The sequence below is a fragment of the Hypomesus nipponensis genome, chromosome 5 (genome assembly GCF_054491055.1).
Source record: "Hypomesus nipponensis isolate SF chromosome 5, ASM5449105v1, whole genome shotgun sequence".
Taxonomy (NCBI): domain Eukaryota; kingdom Metazoa; phylum Chordata; class Actinopteri; order Osmeriformes; family Osmeridae; genus Hypomesus; species Hypomesus nipponensis.
Window position 1 is genome coordinate 5,931,605 of NC_140365.1, and position 24,863 is coordinate 5,956,467.

General features: G+C 50.8%; 1 protein-coding gene across 2 annotated transcripts in view; it reads right to left on the reverse strand.

The window, feature by feature from the left end:
- Positions 1-24,863, reverse strand: part of atp2a3 (ATPase sarcoplasmic/endoplasmic reticulum Ca2+ transporting 3) — a 35,241-nt gene that overhangs the window by 6,836 nt on the left and 3,542 nt on the right. For both annotated transcript variants that reach the window (XM_084697850.1, XM_084697849.1), the window contains exons 2-13: positions 19,042-19,059; positions 18,696-18,778; positions 15,104-15,208; positions 14,341-14,479; positions 9,739-9,819; positions 9,456-9,541; positions 8,629-9,093; positions 5,131-5,219; positions 3,748-3,850; positions 2,606-2,737; positions 482-598; positions 158-376 (exon numbers count right to left, since the gene is read on the reverse strand). In XM_084697850.1, coding sequence (XP_084553976.1) covers positions 158-376; positions 482-598; positions 2,606-2,737; positions 3,748-3,850; positions 5,131-5,219; positions 8,629-9,093; positions 9,456-9,541; positions 9,739-9,819; positions 14,341-14,479; positions 15,104-15,208; positions 18,696-18,778; positions 19,042-19,059 — 1,637 coding nt within the window. The remainder of the gene's footprint in view (positions 1-157; positions 377-481; positions 599-2,605; positions 2,738-3,747; positions 3,851-5,130; positions 5,220-8,628; positions 9,094-9,455; positions 9,542-9,738; positions 9,820-14,340; positions 14,480-15,103; positions 15,209-18,695; positions 18,779-19,041; positions 19,060-24,863) is intronic.

Here is a 24,863-nt window from a genome sequence, read left to right on the forward strand (position 1 = left end):
AGAGAGAGAGAGTTAGAGAGTTAGAGAGAGAGAAATAAACAGAAAGAGAAAGAGAGAAAACAATGCAGCAGAAACCACACAACACGTTAGAGACCGGCCTCCTCTCCTTGGGGGGGGGGGGTCTAGCGGGGCGTGCGTGACCTGCCGCGTCTCGTACCTCGTACTCGGCGAACTTGGTGGAGTTCTCCAGGTCCATGTCCTCCTGGCGGGGTGGGGAGTCCCTGGTGGCCAGCGCCAGGCAGCGCAGCGTGTCACGCCCCGTGCCCCAGTCCCTGATCCGAGCACTCAGCTGCTCCCTCAGGGGCGCAGTCAGCGCCACCTTCCCTGTGCCCACACGCAGGTACTGACACCGCTCCATCACACTCTCTGGGGCTCCCTGGGTGAGGTAAGAGGGGGGGGGGTCAGTGATTCAAGATGAATGACGAGAAAACTTAGCTTTCCCTCTCTTTCGACGTTGTCTGCCGCCGTGCCGTGTGTTCACCTTGATGAACATCTTGCTCTGGGAGCCAGGCTTGTTGGGGGTGCAGTACACAGACATGGACTTGCGGTCGCGAGAGAACTCCAGAGTGAACTCCTTTTTCATCAGCTGCCTGATGATCTGGGGAGAGACGAGGAGAGGGAGGGGGAGAGGAGGAGAGAGACGGAGAGGGAGGGGGAGAGAAGGAGAGAGACGGAGAGGGAGGGAGAGGGAGGGGGAGAGAAGGAGAGAGACGGAAAGGGAGGGGGAGAGAAGGAGAGAGACGGAGAGGGAGGGAGAGGGAGGGGGAGAGAAGGAGAGAGACGGAGAGGGAGGGAGAGAGAGGGGGAGAGAAGGAGAGAGACGGAGAGGGAGGGAGAGGGAGGGGGAGAGAAGGAGAGAGACGGAGAGGGAGGGAGAGGGAGGGAGAAGGAGAAACAAGGAGAGGGAAGGAGAGAGAAGGAGAAGGAGAGACAAGGAGAGAGAAGGAGAGGGAGGGAGAGAGAAGGAGAGAGGAGAGACAAGAAGAGAGAAGGAGAGGGAGGGAGAGAGAAGGAGAGACAAGGAGAAACAAGGAGAGGGAGGGGGAAGTACAGACAGAGAGAGGGCAGAGAGACAGGGGTTAGAGAGAGATAAATGACAAACAGGGGAGACAGAAAAACAGAGAACGTTAAGTGCTTCTGTCTCCAGGGCTGCTTGGAGACAGGCTTGTATGAGGGCAGCCGAGAGTGCCAGATGGGGTCCTGAGAGGCTGGGCTGGGCGGCTGGATGGATGGGGGCTCTACGGTGCTTTGTCTAACAGACAGTCTCCAGCAGCCTCTCTGCCTACCTACCTGTCTGTCTGTCTGTCTGTCTATGGGCACTGCCAGCTACAGGCAGCAGCTAACTCTGTCCTTGCCAGACAGCCATCGACCTTGTAAACAACTTCTGTGCCAAACAGGTGGCAAACAGGTTTGGCAAGGGTTGACAGTTGCTCTAATGGAAGCCGAAGTGGTGCCACAAGCGACTAGACAAGCTGGCTGAGTTGGAAGAGAAGCCCCTCTATTCTGCCTGTTCCTCCGATTGAGATATGGATGAAATATAATAGTGTTGGGGTCGCTGATCAAATCGTTATTGGATCTCCCTTTACTCGTGCATAGTCCTGGTACACCAGTAGATGGCGCTCCGGCTCCAGACCCCAGGCCTGCCATCCATGTTCCTAAAAAAAATGGGTGAGGTAAACACCAGCCCCCCCTGAACCCCACCCCATCGCCCCCCCCCCCCCTCCCCAGCCCAGACAACGGACGTGACCAGACCAGCCCCCAGACGGAGCCTCGCTCCGTCCTTCCTCGGCGGGCGGAGAAGGAAGCGAAGCGTGACCGGAGCTCCTCTCCGCCACAGGATCCCCTCGACGTGGAGTGCATTAGAGAGGAGATCCCTGGAAGGAAGGAAGGAAGGCCTGACAGGGGACTGGAAAAGTCGAGCAGGCCTCTTCATAAACTCCCGGGCTTGTCTAAATATTATCTTTAGCCTCCGAGGGGCTCGTGTCACAGACGGGCCTTCGCTCTTCCTCGTGGTGAGGCTGTCGGGGGATTCGAGTGAACCTTTTATCTGGAGTTCAGTGGAAAACTAGGATCGGCGGTCATTCACATCGGGACTGGGAGTTCCACTCCCACGCCCGTCGACCGTCCAATCACACACACCGCCAGACGGAAGGCGGGATGACCTCAGGGGGAGGGGGGGGGGGGGGTGGCGGCTCTTCACAGACCTGTCTCCCAGACCTGTCTCCCAGACCTGTCTCCCAGACCTGTCTCCCAGACCTGTCTCCCAGACCTGTCTCCCAGACCTGTCTCCCAGACCTGTCTCCCAGACTGAGGCTCCACTAGTCAGCCGACTCAGACAGGAAGCAGCTCAGTAGCAGATCTCACGTAGAACTCTCGAGCTGGGCCAGAGCTGTAGCCTGCTACCCTGAAGCAATCAAGCCTGCCGACAGTAGCCATGATGCCTTTAATCAGAGCCTTCATTCACAAGAGCCCCCCCCCCCCCTCTTTCTCTGGGTTCCTAAGAAACTCATTGAGAAGTTGTTGCTATGGAGCCCATGTCGTGTTCAGGAGGGCCCCCATGTGTTGAATGTTAGAAGACACACACACACACACACACACAACTTACAGAGTTGCAGGAGCCGGCGCGCTCCACCTTGCTGAGTCCTGACAGGTCGCTCTTGAAGACGTTCATCTTCTCCACCAGGGTGGTGAGGGCGGTCTCCGTGGATTCGCCCACCTTCTCGTACACCCCCTTGGCCTGGCAGAGCGGGCGGGGACACACAGGGAAGAGGTGGACAACATCACCATCGGTACGCATGCGGGGCGAGTCTGGAAAGTCAACTGAGGCTGCCTGACTCTTGCGGGGTCAACCCATGCCAGGCCTGTTGCTTAAGGCTGAGAGAAGGGCTGCGTTGGCTTTCGAGTGCTCAGGGAGAGCGTGCGCTCTCACCCCCCCCACTGTCCAAGTCCACTACTCCTGCCCAGAGCTTCTCCAACGACTCCACACTTCCGCCTCGGCAACCCCCCCCCCTCTCTCCCTTCATCTCCAGTTAGACCATCAGACGCTTCATTCAGGTGGCCAGGCGAAATGTTACGAGCTGTAATCGACTTAGGAACGATTGTCTTTGGGGTTGGTGCAGATCTGTGGACAACCGCGAAGCCCTTTTGTGACATAGCTCGTAATAGAAGGGCGAGACAAATAAAGTTTGATTTCATTTGGATGTGATTTGGTTTAGACTACTGGAACATACTTTAAGACGCATATTGTAAGCAATGTCTAAATCTATATGTGCGTGTTCTCCCTTTCTCTCATGGCCCTGTATGCGTACCATGATACCGTGGAGAAAGCAAAGGGGCGAGAGAAGCAATCAAAGTCAGACAAACCAGATCACACAGTAGAGTCGCATGAGATCATCTGCGATTAGCAGAGCCAGCTCCGCGTGCGTGCGTGCGTGGGAGGAGAGTGCGTGGGTGGGAGAGTGCGAAGGTGTGTGCACGCGTTTCCATGTCCATCGCATGTATTTATGATGTGTACACAGTACATTTGTAAGCCTGTCTTGCTTGAACAAAACTGTGGGATGAGATTGCTTTGCATAGCAACCACAAACTCATTTGCATGGTAACCACAAACTGGAGTGTGTATCACACCTCTCCCCGCCCCACATGATGAGAGGATATGCCGGTCTAGACGACAGGCAGCGAATGAGGTGCTGTTCCGCCACACCACCCATGTTGAGTTTACGTAAGAGTGCGTGTTTGTGTAAAGACCTCGTTGTAGTCCAGTGAGGAGTCGTTGCACATGGAACACACAGTGGCCAGTTCTAGAAGTCCATCGTAGTCTCCACACTGGATGGGCGTGTCCCCTTTCAGCCTGCAACACACACACACACACTTCACTTTGACAAACATCGAAGATAACGCAACTTGATCTACATACAGCTAGTGTAGTCATGTTTAAGTCGAGAGAAACAGAGAAATACAGAGAGAGATAGAGAGAGATAGAGAGAGAGAGAGAGAGAGAGAGAGAGAGAGAGAGAGAGAGAGAGAGAGAGAGAGAGAGAGAGAGAGACAGGGACAGAGACAGAGAGAAACAGAGAGAGAGACAGAGAGACAGAGAGATACAGAGAGAGATAAAGAGAGAGTGCCAGGGTTGGTTACATGGCACCATGGCAGCCAGCCTTGTAGAGACAGTAACAGTTGCTAGTGCAACACCCACACAATAACCCACAACGGGATGTTGCATAATCTTATAGGGAATTACACACACACACACACACACACACAGACATGCACACACTTCAGCATCATCAAGTCCAAGCCTTTTAGCCACACGGTAATGTTCAATCCTTACAGTATAGATCCAGGACTAAGAGAGTTACAGATAGGGCGCAACTTGAGAGCACCTATAGTTACAATGAGTCATCTTTGGACTGTAGTCCGTCTTTCTAATGAGGAAGTAGTGGGTTGAAAGGAAGGCTGCTAGGTCTTGTAGTCCTGTCAGGATCCAGACCAGAGAGTTGGTCACTCTGATACAGTCAGGCTGAGATCACAAAGGGCTGTAACATGGCCACAGCAACACTGAACCAATAACAGGCTATTAGTCCTAGTGATTGTTCTGTCATAAAAAGCCATATCTTGAGACAAGCTGTGGCCCTTTTCAGAAACATAACAAAAAATCTTCTGAAAGGCACCAAACCCTTATTTATCTTCTCGCATTAAAATACTGCTTTATTGCTCTATTCAAAAAGTTTACAGAAACTGCCCTAATTAGACAAGCTGTATGTTCCAGTGTGTAACAGGAGATGAGGTCTGGGCAGGGGGGGTGGCTGGGTGGGAGGAGGAGGAGGAGAGGAGGGGGAACAGACTTCAAACAGCCCGTTTCCAGCAGATGAATGGAAGACAGGGGATCCTGGAGCAGGCAGAGGAAAGACCTGATGGTGGGCCCAAGGCTGTTCCACTGCAGGCTGTAAAAATAGGTGTCCGAGGTCGACACACACACAATAGCTTTTCACTGCTGGAGACCACAGGAGTGTGTGGGCGTGTGGGCTCTGGGCCATGGTCAACACACACACACACACACAAACACACACTTAACATACCCTCTGCAGTCCATCACTGACAGAGTGAAGGAGGATACAGAGGAATACTCACACTTGTCCATCAGGCGCGTAGGTAGAGCCTGAGATGGTGAACTCATGCAGGGCACAGCTGGAGTCCTCCACCTTGTCCACGACAAACATCTAGAGAGGACATGAGAACAGGAGAGAAGGAAGTTGAACATACTGAGAGACACACAGAGAGAGAGAGAAAGACACAGAGAGAGAGACAGAGACAGAGAGACAGACAGAGCTTGGCTATTTGTCTGACAGGCAGAAAGAAAGAAAAGGGCCCTGAAAGAGGTGAAGGTGACCCTGTCCCCCTCGAGCCTCTGACGCAGAAGGAAAACTGTGCGAGTTACACACACACACACACACGCACGCCTCCCAAACCTCCCTGCACAACCACACTCATTCAACCCCAGCCCCACCCGACACAGGGCTTTCCCTCAAAAAGCAACCAATCACAGACAGCATGAAGTCAGACACTGCCCAACCGGTTCTCTCTCTCTCCGTTTCTCCAGCTGGCATCAGGGAGCTACTACTGGGCTCGAGTTACTCTTCTTGTGGACAGAAGGAACAGGGGATGAGAGGGAGGTGAAGGGAGAGTAGAGGATGGTGGTAGGAGGAATGGAGAGAACAGAAAGAGGTGTAGACCTTAGAGCTTGCTCCTCGTTAATATTCCATCACCCTAAATCACCTGGCCTGCCGCAACGAGAATAACTCACAAGCGCGCACACACACACTTGTTTTGCACACATGCACACACACAGGAAAGTACTCCCTGGCGGCCTGGCTTCCCTCAATCAGAGACTCAATTAAATCTGGCTGATTAAAGAATTAATGAAGCAGCCGTCCAACAAAACCTTGTTTCCCCTCCACAGTGGCTGGTTCCGTGGCTCAGCTTTCTCCAAAGGGCGGGGCAGCCTTCGCTTCCATGTTTACAGCCCCAGCCCCTCCTCCTCCGACCCAGACACAACCATGTACCGACACACACATCTGTACTGCATCACGTCTGAAAGAAATCGGCCCCCGGCATCCAGGCCAGCTCACTGGGACGTCTGAAACGACACAACTGCCACTCTGTTCATTTTCATTTTCTCATCAGAGGTAGCAGGTATCCGAGGACAGGACAGAGGGACCGGGGTCGCAGATTGGAGGAGCATGTTTGTCACTCTGCCTCGCCCTGCCCCGGGGTGTGCGTGTGGTGGAGGGCCAGACTGGAGTGGGACGCCGTGTTCTCAGAGAGGAGAACACGGAGAGATGAGGGCTTGGGAGGGCTCCTCAAGGCTGTAAATCTCTCTCTGTCTGTCTCTCTACGACACACGGCACTCTCCCAGAACAATCTGGAAGTCTGTGTGACTGTGACATAGCTCTGCACAAATTCCCAAATAGAACGTCGCTCTCTAATCCAACCAGACGCGCCCCTCAGATGCAGGAACCCATCTGAACCCCCCCTCCCCTCCCCCCCACCCCCTCCCCCCCTCTCATGTTCGTGGTCACCCATGGCTGCTCTCCGCCACTCCATATTCCGCTCGCTCCGTGATCGGTGGTCTCCATGGAAACAGGGCGACCGCGTGACTCGTGCGATTTTTAACGGCCGTGCCTGCAGTTTGCCCTCTCTGATTCAATGTGGTGAGGCGTGCTGTTTGGATGGTGCTGCTCGTGACATCGGCAGGGCTTCCCCCGTCCCCAGTGAGCAGAGGAACCATGGTGTTATGACACAGAGGGATTCCCTCTGTATGTCAGGGGATATCCCCATGGTGAGGAAACAGGATATTACCGGCTGGTTTCCTCCCAACAGTAACAGCGTAGCGTTGAATGTGTCGGTTCAAGGCTGGGGCAGAGATATAAACGGTCGGACAAGCACACACACTTTTACTTTCAAACCGAAATTGTAATGACAGCTTCTGTTTGCAACTCTGAAATTGCCACCCTATCACTCAAACAGACAATGGAAAAGAAAATACAGAAACCCACCTATTTAAGGAGTGTGTGTGTGTGTGTGTGTGTGTGTGTGCTCATGTGCCTCTGTGTGTCTGCCTTTATCTCCCAGCAGCAGTGAGCTAACAAGGCCAGCCCAGGGAGTAGAGCTGCGAGGCCATGGTAAATATTGACCAGAGCAAGGCTCTTTCCTGTAGGTTTCCCAGGGCCAGTTTACAGATTACCCTGTTCTGTTCTGCGGGGACTCCCTAATGCCACACATCACAGGGAAGGGGGAGGTGGTGGGAGGGGGGTGGGGGGGGGTGGGGGGGGTGACTGAGTGAAGGGTTTTGGACATTGGAGTGTGGGTAGTGCACATTTAACTGGGAAAGAGACTAGCCCGCTTTATAGGAAAACGACACCACCAGCAGGCGTACATACGTGTGCAGACACACCCACACACACACAAACAAACAGGTGACCCGCAGTTCACTCCTGCAGGTCTGAGCAGAGAGACAAACCCTCAAAGCAGCAGTCATGTCCAAACAGGAGCTGACTGTTCCTCCGCACACCGCCACAGACGGCAAAGCAGCCATACTCCCTATGACCCGTAGACACAATCATTAAACTGCCAGTGCTCTCAGCCAAACCCCCATAAACAGGCTTGTTCTCTGCTCCTGTGATTCCATTCAAGCACAACATTGACTTTAGAGGGTATTTTCACTCCAGCATCTGAGGTGCTGAAGGTGTGACCTTCCTGTGACTGAGGGTCTACATGTGGCCAGGGTTAGGAGGAGGGGGCTGCTTTCATCAGAGGTCAGGGGTCAAATGGTAAATGTGAGGGTAAAAGGAGTGAACCAACGTTTGTATATGTGTGTGCATGTTTGTGCGTAAGCCCGGTGTCAGATTTCTGGGAGCCAAGACAAACAGGAGGCTTGGCTTTTCCTTTGTGTGTGTGTGTGTGTGTGCCCACTCAAGTGGGCAGTGGTGTGGTGAGGGTAAAGGAGGAGGAGAGCATTCTAACCAGCCTAAAACAGGTGTGTGTGTGTAAGTGAGAGAGAGAGAGAGCGAGAGAGTGTAAAGACAGGTTAACAGTGTGCGCGCTCCATGATCCACAACACCTTATGTAAAGGAATGCTCAGTCAGTCTGAGATGTGGGAGGAGTCGGCCCAGCGTGCCAGGTGGTTCCTGGAGACTGAACACGGACGCGCTCTGCGCCAGTGCGAGCTGTACCAACACGCCAGCGCGGCAAAGGCCGTCCGACGAAAGTAAACATTACTACACCGCTGCAGGGAGTTTCCATCAAACGCTTAACCCCACCTATCCCCTTTACACAAACCACACAGGCAAAACATTCCCAAGTGTTTTGAAGGAAGTGTCAATCAGGCTCACCTATATTAGGAACTACTGCTCAGCCTTGCACAACACTCAATTATAACAAACACACCCTCCACAGCATCATATCATTTACATTGCAGAAATGCAGAGGGTGTCTGGAACACAAACATCCAGACACCAAACAAATGATGTGCTATATAAATAAAGTCTTATTATTATCATAATAACTACTAACTACTACTACTAACTTACTTTTATTATTATATACCGCCCTCCCTCTGGTCCCACCTACCCTGCAGACAGACATCTGATTGGTGGTGAGGGTGCCCGTCTTGTCGGAGCAGATGACAGAGGTGCAGCCCAGGGTCTCCACGGAGGGCAGGGACCTGACGATGGCGTTCTTCTTGGCCATGCGGCGCGTGCCCAGGGCCAGGCAGGTGGTGATGACGGCCGGCAGGCCCTCGGGGATGGCGGCCACGGCCAGCGCCACGGCGATCTTGAAGTAGTAGATGGCGCCGCGCACCCAGGAGCCCCCGTGGACCGGGTCTCCAAAGTGGCCGATGTTGATGACCCACACGGCCACACAGATCAGGGAGATGACCTTGGACAGCTGCTCCCCAAACTCATCCAGCTTCTGCTGCAGCGGGGTCTTCTCCTGCTCCGTGGCCGCCATCTGGTTCCGGATCTTACCGATCTCCGTGGAGACGGCTGTGGAGACCACGATGCCGATGGCGCGTCCGGAAGCAATGTTGGTGCCCTGGGAGGGGAGGAGCGAAGGAGGAGGAGGAGGAAGAGGGGGAGGATGGGAAGGAGGAGGGGAAGGAGGAGGAGGGGAAGGAGGTGGGGAAGGAGGAGGAGGAGGAGGGGAAGGAGGAGGAAGAGGAGGTCGAGGGGAAGGAGGAGAATATGAAAAGAAAGAGAGAAAAGGAGGTGATTGATAAGAATAGCAATGTCAGACGTTCATTGAAATACTTTAAGCCAGATAGTCACACACAAAACCCCCATGTCACACACACACACACACAACGTCTGTGCCTGTGGAATTCTGGCTAGAACACATGCAGAGGAGAACCGAGCTGGCCAGACAGTCATGGCCCCCAGCCACACGGAGAAGCTTACAGAAAACAGCATGTTCTTCTTGTCCTGATTGACAGCGCGAGGGTCTGGGACGGGGTCGGTGTGTTTGATGACAGACACAGACTCTCCTGCAGGGGAGGAGCCAACACAGGGTCACAGTTATTTACACACGCAGCAAACAAGGGGGATTTCAGCAGATTATCACGCTGGTGAAGTAAAAGGAGCTCGGCTCCTAAGTGAGTCCCAGAGGTATCTGTGAGGGTGGACTGGTCCACTGGGTAAATGTACCTGTGAGGATGGACTGTACCACTCTGTGTAAATGTACCTGTGAGGATGGACTGGTCCACTCTCAGGGTGGTGGATTTGATGGAGGTCACCCTGATGTCTGCAGGAACCTTGTCGCCCACTAGACACAACAACAGCAGCCGTTTGGGTTAGCGAAAGGGACAGGTTTGTAGACAAAACAATTGTTTACATCTGATCCAACAAAATAAAATCAAAGAGGAGGGGAATGGAAACACATGGAAACCAGAAAGAAGAGAATGCGTGCGACCTTTAGAATGAACTATTGGAAAGCGTGTCTGGCTGTGCAGGTGGTGTAATCACTAAGGAAATAGGAAAACAGAGCGTGAAACCGCCGAACGATCCCCATAACCTCCCCCCCACCGTTCTTTAGTTGACCACAGAATCAAATGACTATCGAGATTTCCCCCTAAAAAGCTTAGAGGAAGGGAAAAGGAACAACCAAGCCTTGAAAGACCAGGCTCGCTCTCCGGAAAAACAACCGTGTGTCAATAAAGCTCTGATCGAGTCACCTCGCAGTCCAAACCAATCAATTGCCCACTCGGATTCTCAGAACCTCTCACCGCACAGACATAAATAAGAGGCAGGCCAGGGAAGCTTGCCTCAGCCCATATACTGGGCCTCCTCCACCCCACAGTGAATGAAACTCATATTTCACACTAAAGCATTGAGGTGCATTGTTGTGCTGAACCATCTAATCCCTAAACCCTACTTGCTGCTTCCACTTCAAGATGAATGACATTGAAAGCCTTCCAGGGTCAAATCAGGACAGGGAAGCAGAGATGATTTCACGCTGTCAGCAAAAAAAAGACCTCCTTCCTTCATAAGTGACACAACACCAAGAGTGAGAAAACAGGGGTTTGAGTGATGTCATGGGGCGGGCGGGCGGGGGGGGGGGGGCAACCATAAAAAGAGACCCACATTATAATACGTTTTTCTGAAATTGTTTTCACCACTTTCAAAGTCTAGTAGTCGTTATGATTCTTCACATTTCTCCAGGTTTGTCAGGCTCTCGCGCATTATCTCTGACACTAATGTGGAGGTTCTCCAGAAGAATGATGAAGGGAGATGTGACTGTGTGGATGTGGCACTGGGATGCAACCCACAGGGGGCAGGGCAGGCAGAGGGCAACAGCTTGGCCTTCACACACACACACACACACACACAATCTGTTTGAATTGGCCCAGACACTCTCTAAATGCTAATACAGAGAGCTTGGGGAGAATGCTTTTGGGCAACAATGAAAGCAGAGTAAACCGTTTGGTCAACCCTCCACATCAACAACTTAAATCGGTTTGATAGCACAGCAGCTTAATCAGATTTGAGTTTTACTTCTGCAGCAAGTGTGTGTTACGTATAACTGCTATACACAGTACGTCGCAGTACATGCCGTGGTTACATGAGTGGAACTGGACTTCCCAGTTTTGAAGCTCATGTGAAACTCCTGTTGAGGGACCAGAAGCTCCAGTGGAACATGTAGTTGTGAAGATGTTCCAGCTCTCCCTGCTTGGCACGCCGGCGAGGGGGAACACCTTCATGCAGGACGGCCGTGGGGTTTCCCAAGCAGCACGTCCCAGGTTTCCATCTCCTCAGGCCCTCAATTAAGCCCGTCTTGGTTCCTGAAACCCCGTCCAGTGGAGCGTTTCCATCTTTTTAAAACCCCAGGAAAGTTCCACTGGAGGTGCAAATCATTACTGTGCTGTAACATTGGCTGGCACACCAGGGACAATGAGCAGGCAGGCGGGCGGGCGGAGGTAGGCAAGGGAGGCTGGAAAGTTGTGTGTAAATATATACACTTTTTTTTTTTTTTCTATCTCCTCAAAGGGATTTGTGGTGGACAGGCGTCTTTTCCGGAGCTTGCTCTATACCCTGGCGTGGAGCTCACATGGAAATAACACTTACTAATCCTAGTGTAGATAAAAATACTGGGAAACAGCAACGAGAGGCAGTAAATAGATAAATAAGTAGTTTTCTTCATCAACAAAAGCCAGCATGTTTCAGAGGAGCACTGTATTTTGAGCGCTTTTTTTTTCTGAATGCGAGGGGGGCGGCATCCATTTTTTACCCACAGCCAAACGGTTTCCTGTTGTTTACGGTTGCTAGGGGGTAAGATGATGATGATGGAGAGGAGGTATTCTGCTCTACATACCATGCCATGCGCCGTGAAAGGCTTTAGAATAACACTCGCACCCAGGTCATCCGCAGTGGTCGGTTTAGTGCACACACACACACACCTCTGAAAACTCTCATTCCGTACCGTCACACGGTCGAGGCTATATTTATAAGTAGGATGCAACCTTCGCCTCTCGCCCCCCTAACCCCTTCCAGTCCGCCAGTGAAAGACTAACAGCTTCCCTGAGACCAGAGCTCCAGCCATTTCCACTTGCCATGACAGATTTGCTATGAGAAACTCCATTCATCCCCCCTGGCCTTCAGGGGCAGCCAGCTCTCACTCTGATGTGTCTGCAGAGGAGCGCGCCTGTCGCTGTGACTGATGGAAAGCAGTCCAGGTGTATGGATGAACCCTTTCCCTGGAGGAGGGCTGCTTTTCCAAGGCCTGAACCCACAGCCCCGGTTTGTGTGTGCGTCTATATGCATGTCTAAGTGGTTGAGAGAGAGTGCAAGGCAGTGTCCTCCCATGCTTTCAGAAGCCAACAGGTAACTGTTCTGGGTGGGGTTGGGAACGGTCAAGTCCACTTTGAGTGTCCAGATCTTCACTGGTAGCGGGCAGGCTGACCTCTGGGACCCTGACAGACAACCCACGGCCCAGAAGACAGCCACGGCCCAGAAGACAGCCACGGCCCAGAAGACAGCCACGGCCCAGAAGACAGCCCACGGCCCAGAAGACAGCCCACGGCCCAGAAGACAGCCACGGCCCAGAAGACAGCCACGGCCCAGAAGACAGCCACGGCCCAGAAGACAGCCACGGCCCAGAAGACAGCCACGGCCCATTTAAACAGCAGCTAGCAAGGGTAACCCTTAGCTGTGGAAACAATAGCCTGGGGAAGACTATGACAGCCCAGTCTCGGGAACTCAGACAGAAGTAAAGTTCTCGATGAAGCTCGTCAGAGATTAACAACACCATTAGAGCAGAGGGCAACAGCACAGGTGAGGTAGGCTCAGTCTCGTTGCCACGGTAATGGGTTGTTTGGGGGGGGGGAGGATGGCTGCATGGAAGTGTGTTGTGTGTGTGCCATCTCATGGGAGATGCTTTGTGAGGTGTGTGTGTGTGTGTTGAGGGGGGAGAGGGGGGGGGGGTGTAGGAATGCGGACTTGTCACAGCGTAGCCCAGACACACGCATGCACAGCCTCCAGGCACGTATCACACACACTAACAAAGAGCTTCTGTTTCTTAGGGTGATGCTGCAGGTAATGTACACCCCCCCCATCACACCGCTTACGTTCTCCCTCGACCGGTCTCTCCCCCTGTCCCCTCCTGATCTCAAACCAGCACACATTCCCCCCTCCAGGTCAGTGTTCAACTGTTAGAACGCCGCTCCATCTGGAGTTTGGTCTACGTCTGACTCAACGCTCAAGAGATTCCAAAAAGAAAGAGGAAAACAACCACCGAGAATTTCATTCTTGAATCCTGAATGAAGTGAAAACCTTCCATCTACCTCATTGTCTATTCAGACCATGCACCTTCCCTCTCTGTCTCGTGGTGTGACTGCCAAGCAGTGTCGTGATTATGAATGAATGCTGTGCTCCCTCTCTGTTGCGTTTTCCCTCCCTCCTCTTCCTCCTCCCTCTCCCTCCTCCTCCTCCCTCCATTTCTCAAGATATTATTCCGTTGCTTCTGAAAGACATCATTAGCAAGGCAAAGTCAAGGTCTACCCAAACAAACACTAATCACTTTGATGATGAAATAATTTTCATTTGTCTATGTGTCTGTGTGCGCCGTGACTTGAAAAGGGGTCTCTCGTACACAGATGCACTGAAATCAGAGTAACAACAAGACTATTTTTAGAGGAACCTACCCACACATGGGTGAGTTAACAGCAGGGGGAGAGCGTGTGTGTGTAGGAGGACCTGTTAGGGTGAGAGGGAAGCTGACGAACACCTAGCAACATCCAGGTGGTAATACTGAAGAGTTAGAAAAGCGTAGGGGGGGTGCTGTGGAAATTTAAATGGGTCTCTAAATGCTGAAACAACCACAGCCACTATGGACTACAGCTTTCCCCTCTCTCTCACGCTCACTCACACACACACACACACACACACACACACACACACACACACACACACACACACACACACACACACACACACACACACACACACACACACACACACACACACACACACACACACACACACACACACACACACACACACACACACACACACACACACACACACACACAGATGAAAGGCTCTTATGTAACACAGCTTGAGATATTCCAGTGATGTTTCCAGTCCCGCTGGCCCGGAGCGTCACACGCGTGACTCGTGAGTGTGTGTACAGTAATGTGTGTGTGTGTGTGTGTGTGTACATTCAGTAGCACTCGCCCTTACTTAATCCGGGCACTAAGGCAGACAGCGTGAAGGGGAACAGAGAGGACTCAGGTGGGTGAACAGAGCAGAACGCTGACATGAACAGGACCAGTGAGGAGCACCAGCTCACCTGCCACCTCCACGATGTCTCCGGGGACGATCTCCCTGGCCTTGATCCTCTGGACAGCTTTACGGTTCATCCGGTACACCTTCCCCATCTCCGGCTCGTACTCCTTCAGAGCCTCGATGGCGTTCTCGGCGTTTCGCTCCTGGGTGACGGAGCAGAGGCAGGCTGAGCAGGAGGTCTGGGTCAGGTGACTGCTTCACTCATGTCACCCAGACCATGTGTGCCAAGTCATGCTCAAACCTTTTGTTTCCCTTGAATCGCCAGTGTGATTCACACGTTATTTATTTATTTATTTTTCGTTTCCAGCAAAAAGGAGGTTAGGTTGCACTTAACTGTTGGGTTCTATGGTTACGCTTGTCTATTGTTGACATTTAAAGGTTAGTAAAGGATCTGCTTTTACAGGCTTTTAGGAGGTGGATATGTACACCGTGAGGTGTATATTATAGTATGTGGGATCTGAAAAAACTCTAGAGGTGCTTGTCCTAGAACTCCAGGTGGAATCCATGGTTTCCATGCAGACATTGATAGGTGTTTTGTATCCGCAGCACAACTATAAAGTCCTGCCGACATGTATAATGACTGCTAAGCAAACACTGCTCATGATGTGTGGATTGGGTCTATTGCTTGTCATATAATACCAGCAACCAAAGGGATCAGGCATAAATATCCAGTACATATAGTGTCACTCCACACCAGCTCTTCTCCAATGGAAACAAACATATAAGCAGGAGAAACACACACACACACACACACATGCACACCTCACCTGCCAGACGCCGATCACTGCATTGGCGATGAGGATGAGCAGGATGACGATAGGCTCGACGAAGGCGGTGACGGTCTCCTCCCCTTCCTCAAACAAAGCCAACACCTAGAACACACACACACACACACACACAGGATCCAGCAGGTGAGAATATTCTCTGCCAACATAAGGCCCTCCTATTATCATTTACCTTTCATTTGCTCACTTTGAAAAACTTCTGTCAAACATGTTCTAGGCAAGAGTGACAACAGCAAAGGTTGTTCCTAGTCCTGACAAAACTCTGAAAAGCATGCAGTTCTCCTTCGACTGCTAAGTGCAATCCTGCAAAGGTGACCTCGGGAGAATGAACAAAAGTTCCTCCAGCTGTGCATTGCTGTGGGTATAGTCTAGTGAGCCTGTGGCCTCAGCTTAAGGTCCTGGATGATAACATCACCAGGCTAAAGCTACTGGTGCTCCACTGACTGCCTGCTCTATTCAACCAGCCAACCAGTACAATGGACATACTGTTGCCATGGAAGATTGTGACAGGGGCTAGGGCAATTCCTGTACAGTATATACAGGTGCTCGCTGGAAACAAAAGCTCCTTCAGACCTAAAATGGCAACACTGTCGGTTTGAGGAAATGAATGAAGCGTAATATTAGGAAAAGGTAACATTTCTGTTGCACACGGGGTGCCTAAATGGCTGAGGGCACATTCACTGATGGAGTGAGACTGTGGGAAAGAGAGGATGGATGGAGGTTTCAACAGTAGTAGCCCTATATCGTTAATACAGCAAGTTTGACACACACACACACACACACACACACAGAAACACATTATCAATGTTCTGCAGATGTAATGTGACAAACTGCTGAGGCGTGTTAACATAGCACATACACAGAGCAGGTGGTTGAGTCACCTGGTCTGACTACATAAGATTATCCATGTTCTGTCTGTCTGAAGATAAGCACAGGATGCAAAACTCCCTCCTCAGCAAGCTTCAGTTCAATATTTAGAAAGCAGGTTAAGATTAACCTTAAGAATACCTGGGACTGGGTTGGTCTCAAATTTGAAGTATTCCTGTCTCATGCACTTATCACCCAGAAGACAAAGGCAGGAATCTTTGTTTACTATGTGTTCCTCTGGACAGACTAGCCTAGTCATGGGAGCAATGGTTTATTTTAGGGGTTAACAGGCGTTTGTGAGGTCAGAGAAACACAACCAGAGTTCTACGAATTTTCTTTGAAAAACACTCTGAGAAATGGCTCGAAAGAAAAAAATGAGGAGAGAGAGAGAGAGAGAGAGAGATGCATCATTTGAGATAACAGGAGGGGCTTAACCAGATCCCAGAAAAGTGGTTTCTCCACATCATGTATTGAGCACCAGGATAAGCGCCGGCTCGAGCGCGGTCGATAGCTCATCATTCACGGTCGTTTGCGGCTGCAAATCTCCCCTCTGTGTGGAGAATATTGATGGAAGGCGACTTGATCCGAGCTCTTTGGATAGCCAGCCGAAAACCATACACTGGGGTTTCAAAGCTAATTTTGGCACTTAGCGAGTGATCCTCGTTTACTGTCAGGAGTTACAAAGAGGGAATGAAATAGAACTACTCAGGTTTAAACTGGCCTTTAGAACGCACTGGGAGGGTCTGTTAAGTCTTAGTATTAAGGCTTTTAAAAACCTTACTCTGTAACTAAACAGTTACTCAGGTGAACGTCTCGTCTCACATACGGACAGTTCCACAGTTGCACAACAGTAACAAATGAGGGACACATTGACAACCACTCACACATTATGCCACTGCAATCAAACGACTGGCTGAACACCTCGTACACAAACAGATGGATTGTCATGACTGAATGCACCCAGGGGTCCAAACAATGTACCATTTCAAGGAACAGAAGCCAGGAAGAACAGAGGTCATGTGAGGATTGTGTCTGGTTACTATGCAGTCTGTTCACCAAAACACGTAGAGACCAAGAGAGACCGAAGGTGTCATGCAGTGACCATTTGACTTTTGCGCTCCCTTCCTGCACAGCCGTTCACTTCCGATGCCCTCACTCACCCAACGACATGGAAAAACTGGGGAAAATAATTCTGATCCTGTGATGCCAGTCAAGTAGATTCAACACCTCGCCCCCTTTCTTCACCGCTCCTGGTCTCTCAGACAGGGTGATGTAGAAAGACCAGCCCAATGACAACACACTGACGCGACACCCCCCTCCCCCATGGTCATTACACTAAAGCCATGCAAAAAGCCAGGATAAACTCAGTACCTCCAGTCAAATCTATTCAAACTGACACCCAAATGAGTTCCAGGTTGTCGCCCCATCAGTTGCATTCGCCTGCACCGCAGATCTCCGAGGTTGTCCCCTCTGAGCCCGCGAGAAGGGCTGGACCGCATGAGGCCTTCTAAGGGCACACGTCTAGGCTAACTGCATCTGAGCCCCAAGAACAACAGCAGCCCTGAGATCAAGGACAACGTAAAGTTGTCGCTCCTACCGACGCTGAAGAGGGTGGGAAACACAACAATAGGTGTGTGTTTCACAGGGCACTGGGTGGATGATTCAGGTGCGGGGAGTTTCCGAGGAAAGTCAAACGTCTGGTCATTCTGTGTGCTCAAGCAATGGAGGTTTGGGAGTCAGAGGTGCACTTCTGATGCTTGATTTTCGTCTGTGTTTTCTCTAAGTACTCACGCAGCGTGATGTAGAGAGAGGCCAGAACCAGGCCAGAGCTGTTGAGGAGGTGCAGGTTCTGTAAACCAGTGGAATGGAACAAGGGCTCGGTTCCACGGTAAACAACGCATTTCAATGACATGTAAGGGCAGCCCAAATTACATAAGGAAAAATAAACCCACACTCTAAGCTCACACTACAACTGCAACCCACGTCTGAAGAGCACTTTCTGAAAAACCCTACCACTTTTTAAAAGGCAGGCTAAAAACATGAGCAATTAGAGTTGCTATATAGTATCATATACAATTTAATACTTTTTTTCCGTCTCCTGAAATAGCAACATAATTCCAACCTGAGGCACTGGGGAGTTTCAGTAATAGATGGAAAAGAGTCATTATGGAGTCAGGATTCCCCAGACCATCCACCCCCACCCCTTCATACCCTCCACTAGAGCCAGAAATGGGGTCACTATTTAGGCATCGTATTAGAAAGCATGCTCTCCAGAACCAGGAAAATAATGATGGTACTGTTATGAAGATCGTTACACATGGTTAGAACAGCAGACATCACCGTACAGTGCCTACCAAAAAGTTTGGAAACACCTAGCATTTTTTGAGAGACACATGCATAACCTGTTTATCATTGTTTTTAAATGAATGATCTCCATCACTCAATAAAACACTGGGTGTTTCCAAACTTTTGACAAGCACTGAATACTGCCAGTCCTTGAGAAGTATCTGTAAGAGAGTTTAGCATTGTCAATATGAAACAGAGTAAAGGGGTCCTGGAAACCTTCATCCTCCGGCACAGGGGCCCGCTTATGTATGTGGGTTGAAGAGGAGCAATGATGATGTGAGCTCCATGCATTATGAATGAGACACGAGTCAGACATGAGAGAAGCAATGACATTTGGCCGGGTGTCTGGTGGACGACTTACGAAAGAGACGCAGGCTGCTAGCAAGAGGATCCTGACCAAGAGGTCCTCAAACTGCTCTGCCACCAGCTCCCACAGGGACTTGCCTGCAGAGACACACACACACACACTCTTGAATAATCCAAACTCAGACCTTTCTCAACTCCTACCACGGTAATCTCATTGGTAAGACAGTCCAGGGCGTGTCAATGGTCTCCTGTGTTGACAGAGGGACCGTGTGCGACAGGATGGGTGGGATGTTGGGTGTATACTCTCTGGGTTTACCTCAGTCAACACAGATCCTGGGCTAGGGCTAATTGTCAGCTTGTACAAGGAGGAGGTACGGCACACTGGAAAAATCAATATTTACCTTCTTCAGCTGGGAGCTCTGTCAGTGTCAGCCGATGCAGCGGGCCGCAGAGGAATGAGGGAGAGAGAAAGACAAAGTCTAGTTAATACATTTGATTAACTTCGCCTGGCTTTCAAATGCTCCGACATGTACACACAGTGCGGCAGAATCCTGGTGATTAGTTTATGATTAAATATCCAATAAGGAGGAGGGGGGGGGGGGGGGGGGGTTGCATCACAAGCCGTCTCTGAAATAAGGATTAGTGGGATCCGCGTCATTGTCATCTCTTAATTCTTTCTGTATTAAATACGATTGTTTTTTTTCTGGTTTCTACTAAAGAACATGATGTAAAGCTTTGATGAGATGGCAGTTCAGACATATAGTAAGCCTAGTTATTATACACTGGGCTATAGGCTGTGGCAAAGTCTGCTGTTTAGTCATCACAGCCTGTGTGTGTGTGTGTGTGTGTGTGTGTGTGTGTGTTGTGTGGGCGATGCAGAGCAGGAGGTGTGTGGGAGGGGGCCAGGGTGAAGAGGCTGGAGCTGTATCAGAGCTCACTGGTGCCTCTGGCCCGCATGAAGACAGCTCCACCGCCCACAAGCAAACCTTGGGAAGAGCGACCAGGACCAGAACCTGGACCAGGAGAGCCCCATCACCAGTCGAAAAGACACACCTGTTTGTCACACAGCCACTCAGAGCGTCATGCCAAATGACCTCCTCCACCATACAACGAAACAAACCTGGTCATCTTGGCTGAAAGCTTGACTCGATGAACAATCAAACCAATCACATAAATACTATCTTCTTCACATCTTACTTCCTTATATTTACATTTAGTCATGCAGAGCGACTTACAGTAAGTACAGGGACATTCCCCCCGAGGCAAGTAGGTTGAAGTGCCTTTCCCAAGGACACAACTTCATTTGGCACTGCGGGGAATCGATCCAGCAACCTTCTGATTACTAGCCCAACTCCCTCACCGCTCAGCCATCATACTGGCTCCAAGAGCTGTAGAGTTTAAATGACAAATTGCTCTCGTCATGGCAGGCATAAACCCATGAGAAGCGATGTGTTAGCAAAGGCTGAGCTTGACATCAAGCGTGAGCAGCACTAAGGCAGAGGAGTGGAAGGTTGGGATGGGAATCTGGAGACAACGCTTTTCCAAAAACAATCCCCAAGAGAGGAATCGCACCATACTGACACACACATGCCACGGTGGAAAGTTATATACTAGAACGTTGTGACAAATGGAATTACACAAAGGGCTTTATGATCTTACGATCTTCAGTGTCAAATGAACCAGAAACAAGAACAGACATTTCTTCCAGCAAACTTTCCGTCTTACCCCTAGGAAAGTAAAATATGTTTTGATTTCAAGTTAAATAATCCTTAAAGTTTTTAAATAATTCATTGTACAAAGTGTACATTGTGCTTTGAAGCACAGAGAGGCCTCTTATTTCTCTGCTCTGATTATGTTATCTGAGTAGGCAGAGAGTGGGCCACGATAACACTTTCATCACAAAACAGCTCCAGAGTTTATAAAGCATTCAATTTCTACTGGTAAATATAACACTGTTAAACTAATGCGCCATCCATTAGCCTACCACTTTGTATTCCTGACATCCTGGGCCTTAATAACCGATGATGACTCATCATCTGAATGAAACTTTAAACCTGCATATTGATCATGTGAAAGTTATCAATTGGTTCTTCTCTCTGAATGTGCAGTGTGTGTCTGTGCGTGTGTGCAGTGAAATGGGTCCTGCTATTCTTTATGCTCTGCCAGTCTGACGTGTTCCCTCTTTCTGAGCCTCTTCTGGTGTTTGGTGATGTTTTAATGGCAGACAGGCTGACTGCAGATCCTGGGCTGGGACAAACACAGGCCTGCTAGAGAGGAGTGAGGGAGGGAGGTAGAGAGACAGAGAGACAGAGAGACAGAGAGAGAGAGAGAGAGAGAGAGAGAGAGAGAGAGAGAGAGAGAGAGAGAGAGAGAGAGAGAGAGACAGAGACAGAGAGAGAGTGAGAGACAGAGAGAGAGAGAGAGAGAGAGAGAGAGAGAGAGAGAGAGAGAGAGAGAGAGAGAGAGAGAGAGAGACAGAGAGAGAGAGAGAGACAGAGAGACAGAGAGACAGAGAGACAGAGAGACAGAGAGAGAGAGAGAGAGAGAGAGACAGAGAGACAGAGAGAGAGAGAGAGAGAGAGAGAGACAGAGAGTGAGAGACAGAGAGTGAGAGAGAGAGAGAGAGAGACAGAGAGAGAGAGAGACAGAGAGTGAGAGACAGAGAGAGAAAGGAGAGGGAGAAGGAGAGAGGGAGGGCTAGAGGGGTTGAACGGGGTTCCCCGCGCAACCGTGTGCCAAGGATTCCCTCGCAGTCATCTGGGTTGTGTCAGCCCAGGCCTGCCCGAGCACATTCCTGACGACTGACTTCACCACGCCTCTCTGTTCTCCCCCCTGCTCTCCCTACAGAATGCGTGTGTGTCTCTCCACTCTCTAATTCTCCCTCCCTCACTGACCTGGCTGTACAGACAATGAAAACAGGAGCCAGCCTGTTTACACACCAGCAGTGTGAACAGAGAGCAGGGAGACACTTCCTGGATACGGTTGCCAACAACAGAAGGGTGTAGAGGGGGGGGGGGGGAAGGAGGGGGGGGGTTCATATCCATGGCCAGCCCAGCAGGAACCCCCCCTCCCCCCTCCTGCCCCCAATCTATCAACACAGAGCCCATCTGATCATACAGAAGCTTTCACAATACAACCAGCCGTACATAGGCCTTGGCCTGGTTGACGTTGCCTTTTTAATATCGCCCTTTAAAGAATTACGGCTCAAATCATTAGCAGGGCCTGTAAAGCAAACATGCCATAATATGGAAAGCAGCGCAGTAACAACAGGCTGTGTTTCAGGCCTATAAATATGTGAAAGTTTTAAAAAGAGTTACCATGGCTACTTGGCGTGTGGACGCCACTGGAAAAAACAGCGCTTCGTCGGGCAAGTCCGCCAACGCCTGTCGAAATTCACCCAGAATAACTGTTATGCAATGCATAGGGCCTTGATACGTGTCCCACCGCTCTGACCAGTCTCTACTCCCTAACTTGCAACCCTAGCTGGAGGACAACGCTGACTCCACTCTGACCCAGTCCAGTCACTAACACACGCCGATGAGAAACCCCAGCTTGTAGCACTCAAGCTGCTGTTATTAAACTAGCGAGCGTGCCAGAGGCCTAGGTGGTAGACGGAACAGTAAAGACCAGGGAACATCGAGACAGTTGGGCTTGCGTGCCTGCTGGCTGCCTGCCTGCCTGGTCCAACCAGTCCAGTCATCCCTCTGAAGGATTACAAAACAGATGTCGAAATGCCATGATGGTGATAGTGACCCCTAAAGACTCCCACTCGCTAATAATGTATGCTCCTGTCGGGACGGTGGGAATGCATTAGCCTTGCTAAATGCGACTGATAAGTCCAACAACCGGTATCGATGCGTTCTGGTTGGATGAGAGGGAAGAGAAGGGGACTGCCAAGGAAAGGAGCCTTGGTGAACAGACGACACTTATTCCCTCATTAACATGCAAGTCTACAGGGATAATCTGTTCTTGGAGGTGTATAATCTGATTTTGAAGTGTGCGCGCGCGTGTGTGTGACTCACTGCCCGTGGTCAGGGATGATTGGATAGCCCCCCGGGGTCAGTGAAGGGGCTGAAGGGTCTCTGTTGCTGAGTCACTCATCATGACTAATGTGGAGACGTGAAGAGGAGGACCGAGGCCACGCCCACTGATGACACCTCCGTCTCAAGTGTGCTGCCACGGCAACGGTCCAGATGTTCTGTCCTTATCAACGCTCAGCGCCATTCCCACACTTGGTTAACACCCGGGCGTCTGCACTCGTCTCTTACACACAACACACACACAGCTTCCATGGTGCGCAACACAGGCACCAGGGATGGCAGCACTGTTGCATGCACAGCTCAACGAACAGCTTCTCCAACAGTTCTCGCATCTGAACACACACACACACACAGACACACAGACACACTAACAAGCACTCCACACCTTGTATATGGAGCAACATACATCAGTGATGGCACCACAGCACAGAGCTTCTCCAGTCAGCTTCGCTGACTCACTCTGCATGAACACTGAAACACGTCTGATCAGTTTCACGAGAGGAAGTTCGAGAACGATGATGAAACCTGATAAGACTTTCAATAGAACTGAACTTCCTACTTCTGTCACTGGATCTCCCCTCACAGGACTCTGGATCCCCCCCGACTGGGCGGAGCCAGAGGAGGCCTTAGCTGTCAGGGGTAGAGCCCGCCCAGACTCCCTCAGCGGGCCATTAGAAACCCTTTAGTCTGTCTCTGTCATCAATCAGACTGGCTGGCAGGGAGACATATCTGTGTTAACAATCATCTATTTATAGGGTTCACTCTGAGTTTTAGAGGCCAGAATTAGGTTTGCATCCAGCCAATGGCTGCCAGTCGAGCGTCTGGGCAGCACTCTAACCCTCCGTCTCTCTCTCTGTGGGTTGGAAGCAGGGGTTTGGATCGTGTTCTGATCCAGCTTTACTAGAGCTTTGGTATCTGGATCGGGGAAGACCGCACAGCCAAGGTCCAACTGTGTGGGAGCCAGACCAGAGAAGTTCTCCCTACACCCCACAGGCCCGGGCCTGGGAGGAGGCTGCTTTAGAAGAGCCTGTCATTATTGGTATTGGGTGATGTGTGAGGATATTTTCCTGGATACACGGCTGCTTGAATGGGACGTTTGCTGGAAAACCTTATGTAAGACCAAAGACTGTTCCAGGGGGAGAGAGTGTCTCTAAGACACTTGACTTGGTCACACTGTAAACCCCTGCTCATGGTGTGCACTGGTGGCATGCAGTTATTGCACTCCAAAATGATTTATAACATGGGTCAATTTTTGTTTTCAGAAAATGCAACTGGGATCTTTAATGAAACTACAGCATGTCAATAACATGTGCATGAACGGAAGAAAAATAAAACGTCTGTGACATCACTCATGCATCTGTGCTTATTGGGGTGAGAGATGACAACGGTTACCAGAAGGGGCAAGACTCCTTTCGAAAAATACCACCCCGAGAAACCACATCCACCACGCCCATCCACCATCCCAGCTCGCTGACTCGACACTCCTCTGTGAGGACGGCGCAGCTGGGAGGCGGGCATCAGCAGACGAGCGACACATGAGCACAGGGTCCAGGACATAGAGCCTTGTGCGTCGAAGGCGGTCACACACACCGCCACTGGAGGAGGGAAGTGAGTCAAGCCCTCAGGAGCCCCAAGGACTCGAGGCATTCCGTTAACTCGCCTCTCCCGTTTACGCGTTTCCTCTGACTCCAAATCGTTCTTGGCACCTATGCGGTAGAGACAATGCATTGCATTGTGGTTGTGAACTTAAACCAGAAAAACGAGGGTGAAGAAATAGTGTGCAAGACAAGGGTAGGGGCGGGGAGGGAGCGGGGAAATAGTATTTTAACAGGAAGTGAGATAGGCCATTCAACCGTGCCGTTTGTCGGGTCTGTCAACTTCTTATTGTGGCCAAGTCAAGCATAAGTCATGACTGAACCAACTTCAGCAATTACAGGAAGTGAATCAACCCATACAATACAGTAGGGGTGCTCCTTTTTCTAAAAGTATGTGTATGAAGATGTGTGCTGTATTGCACAATTCTTCCCTGCAGTACATTAGGCTCTGACAGCGAATTTACCGTATCACATCAGACTTCCATGCTTCCAATCACCACCAAGCCCACCTTTGAGGCCCCAGAACGCTGGCCTTACACAGGCCCAGAAGACACGTGTGACCCCCTCCCTCACTGATAGCTGGAGGTG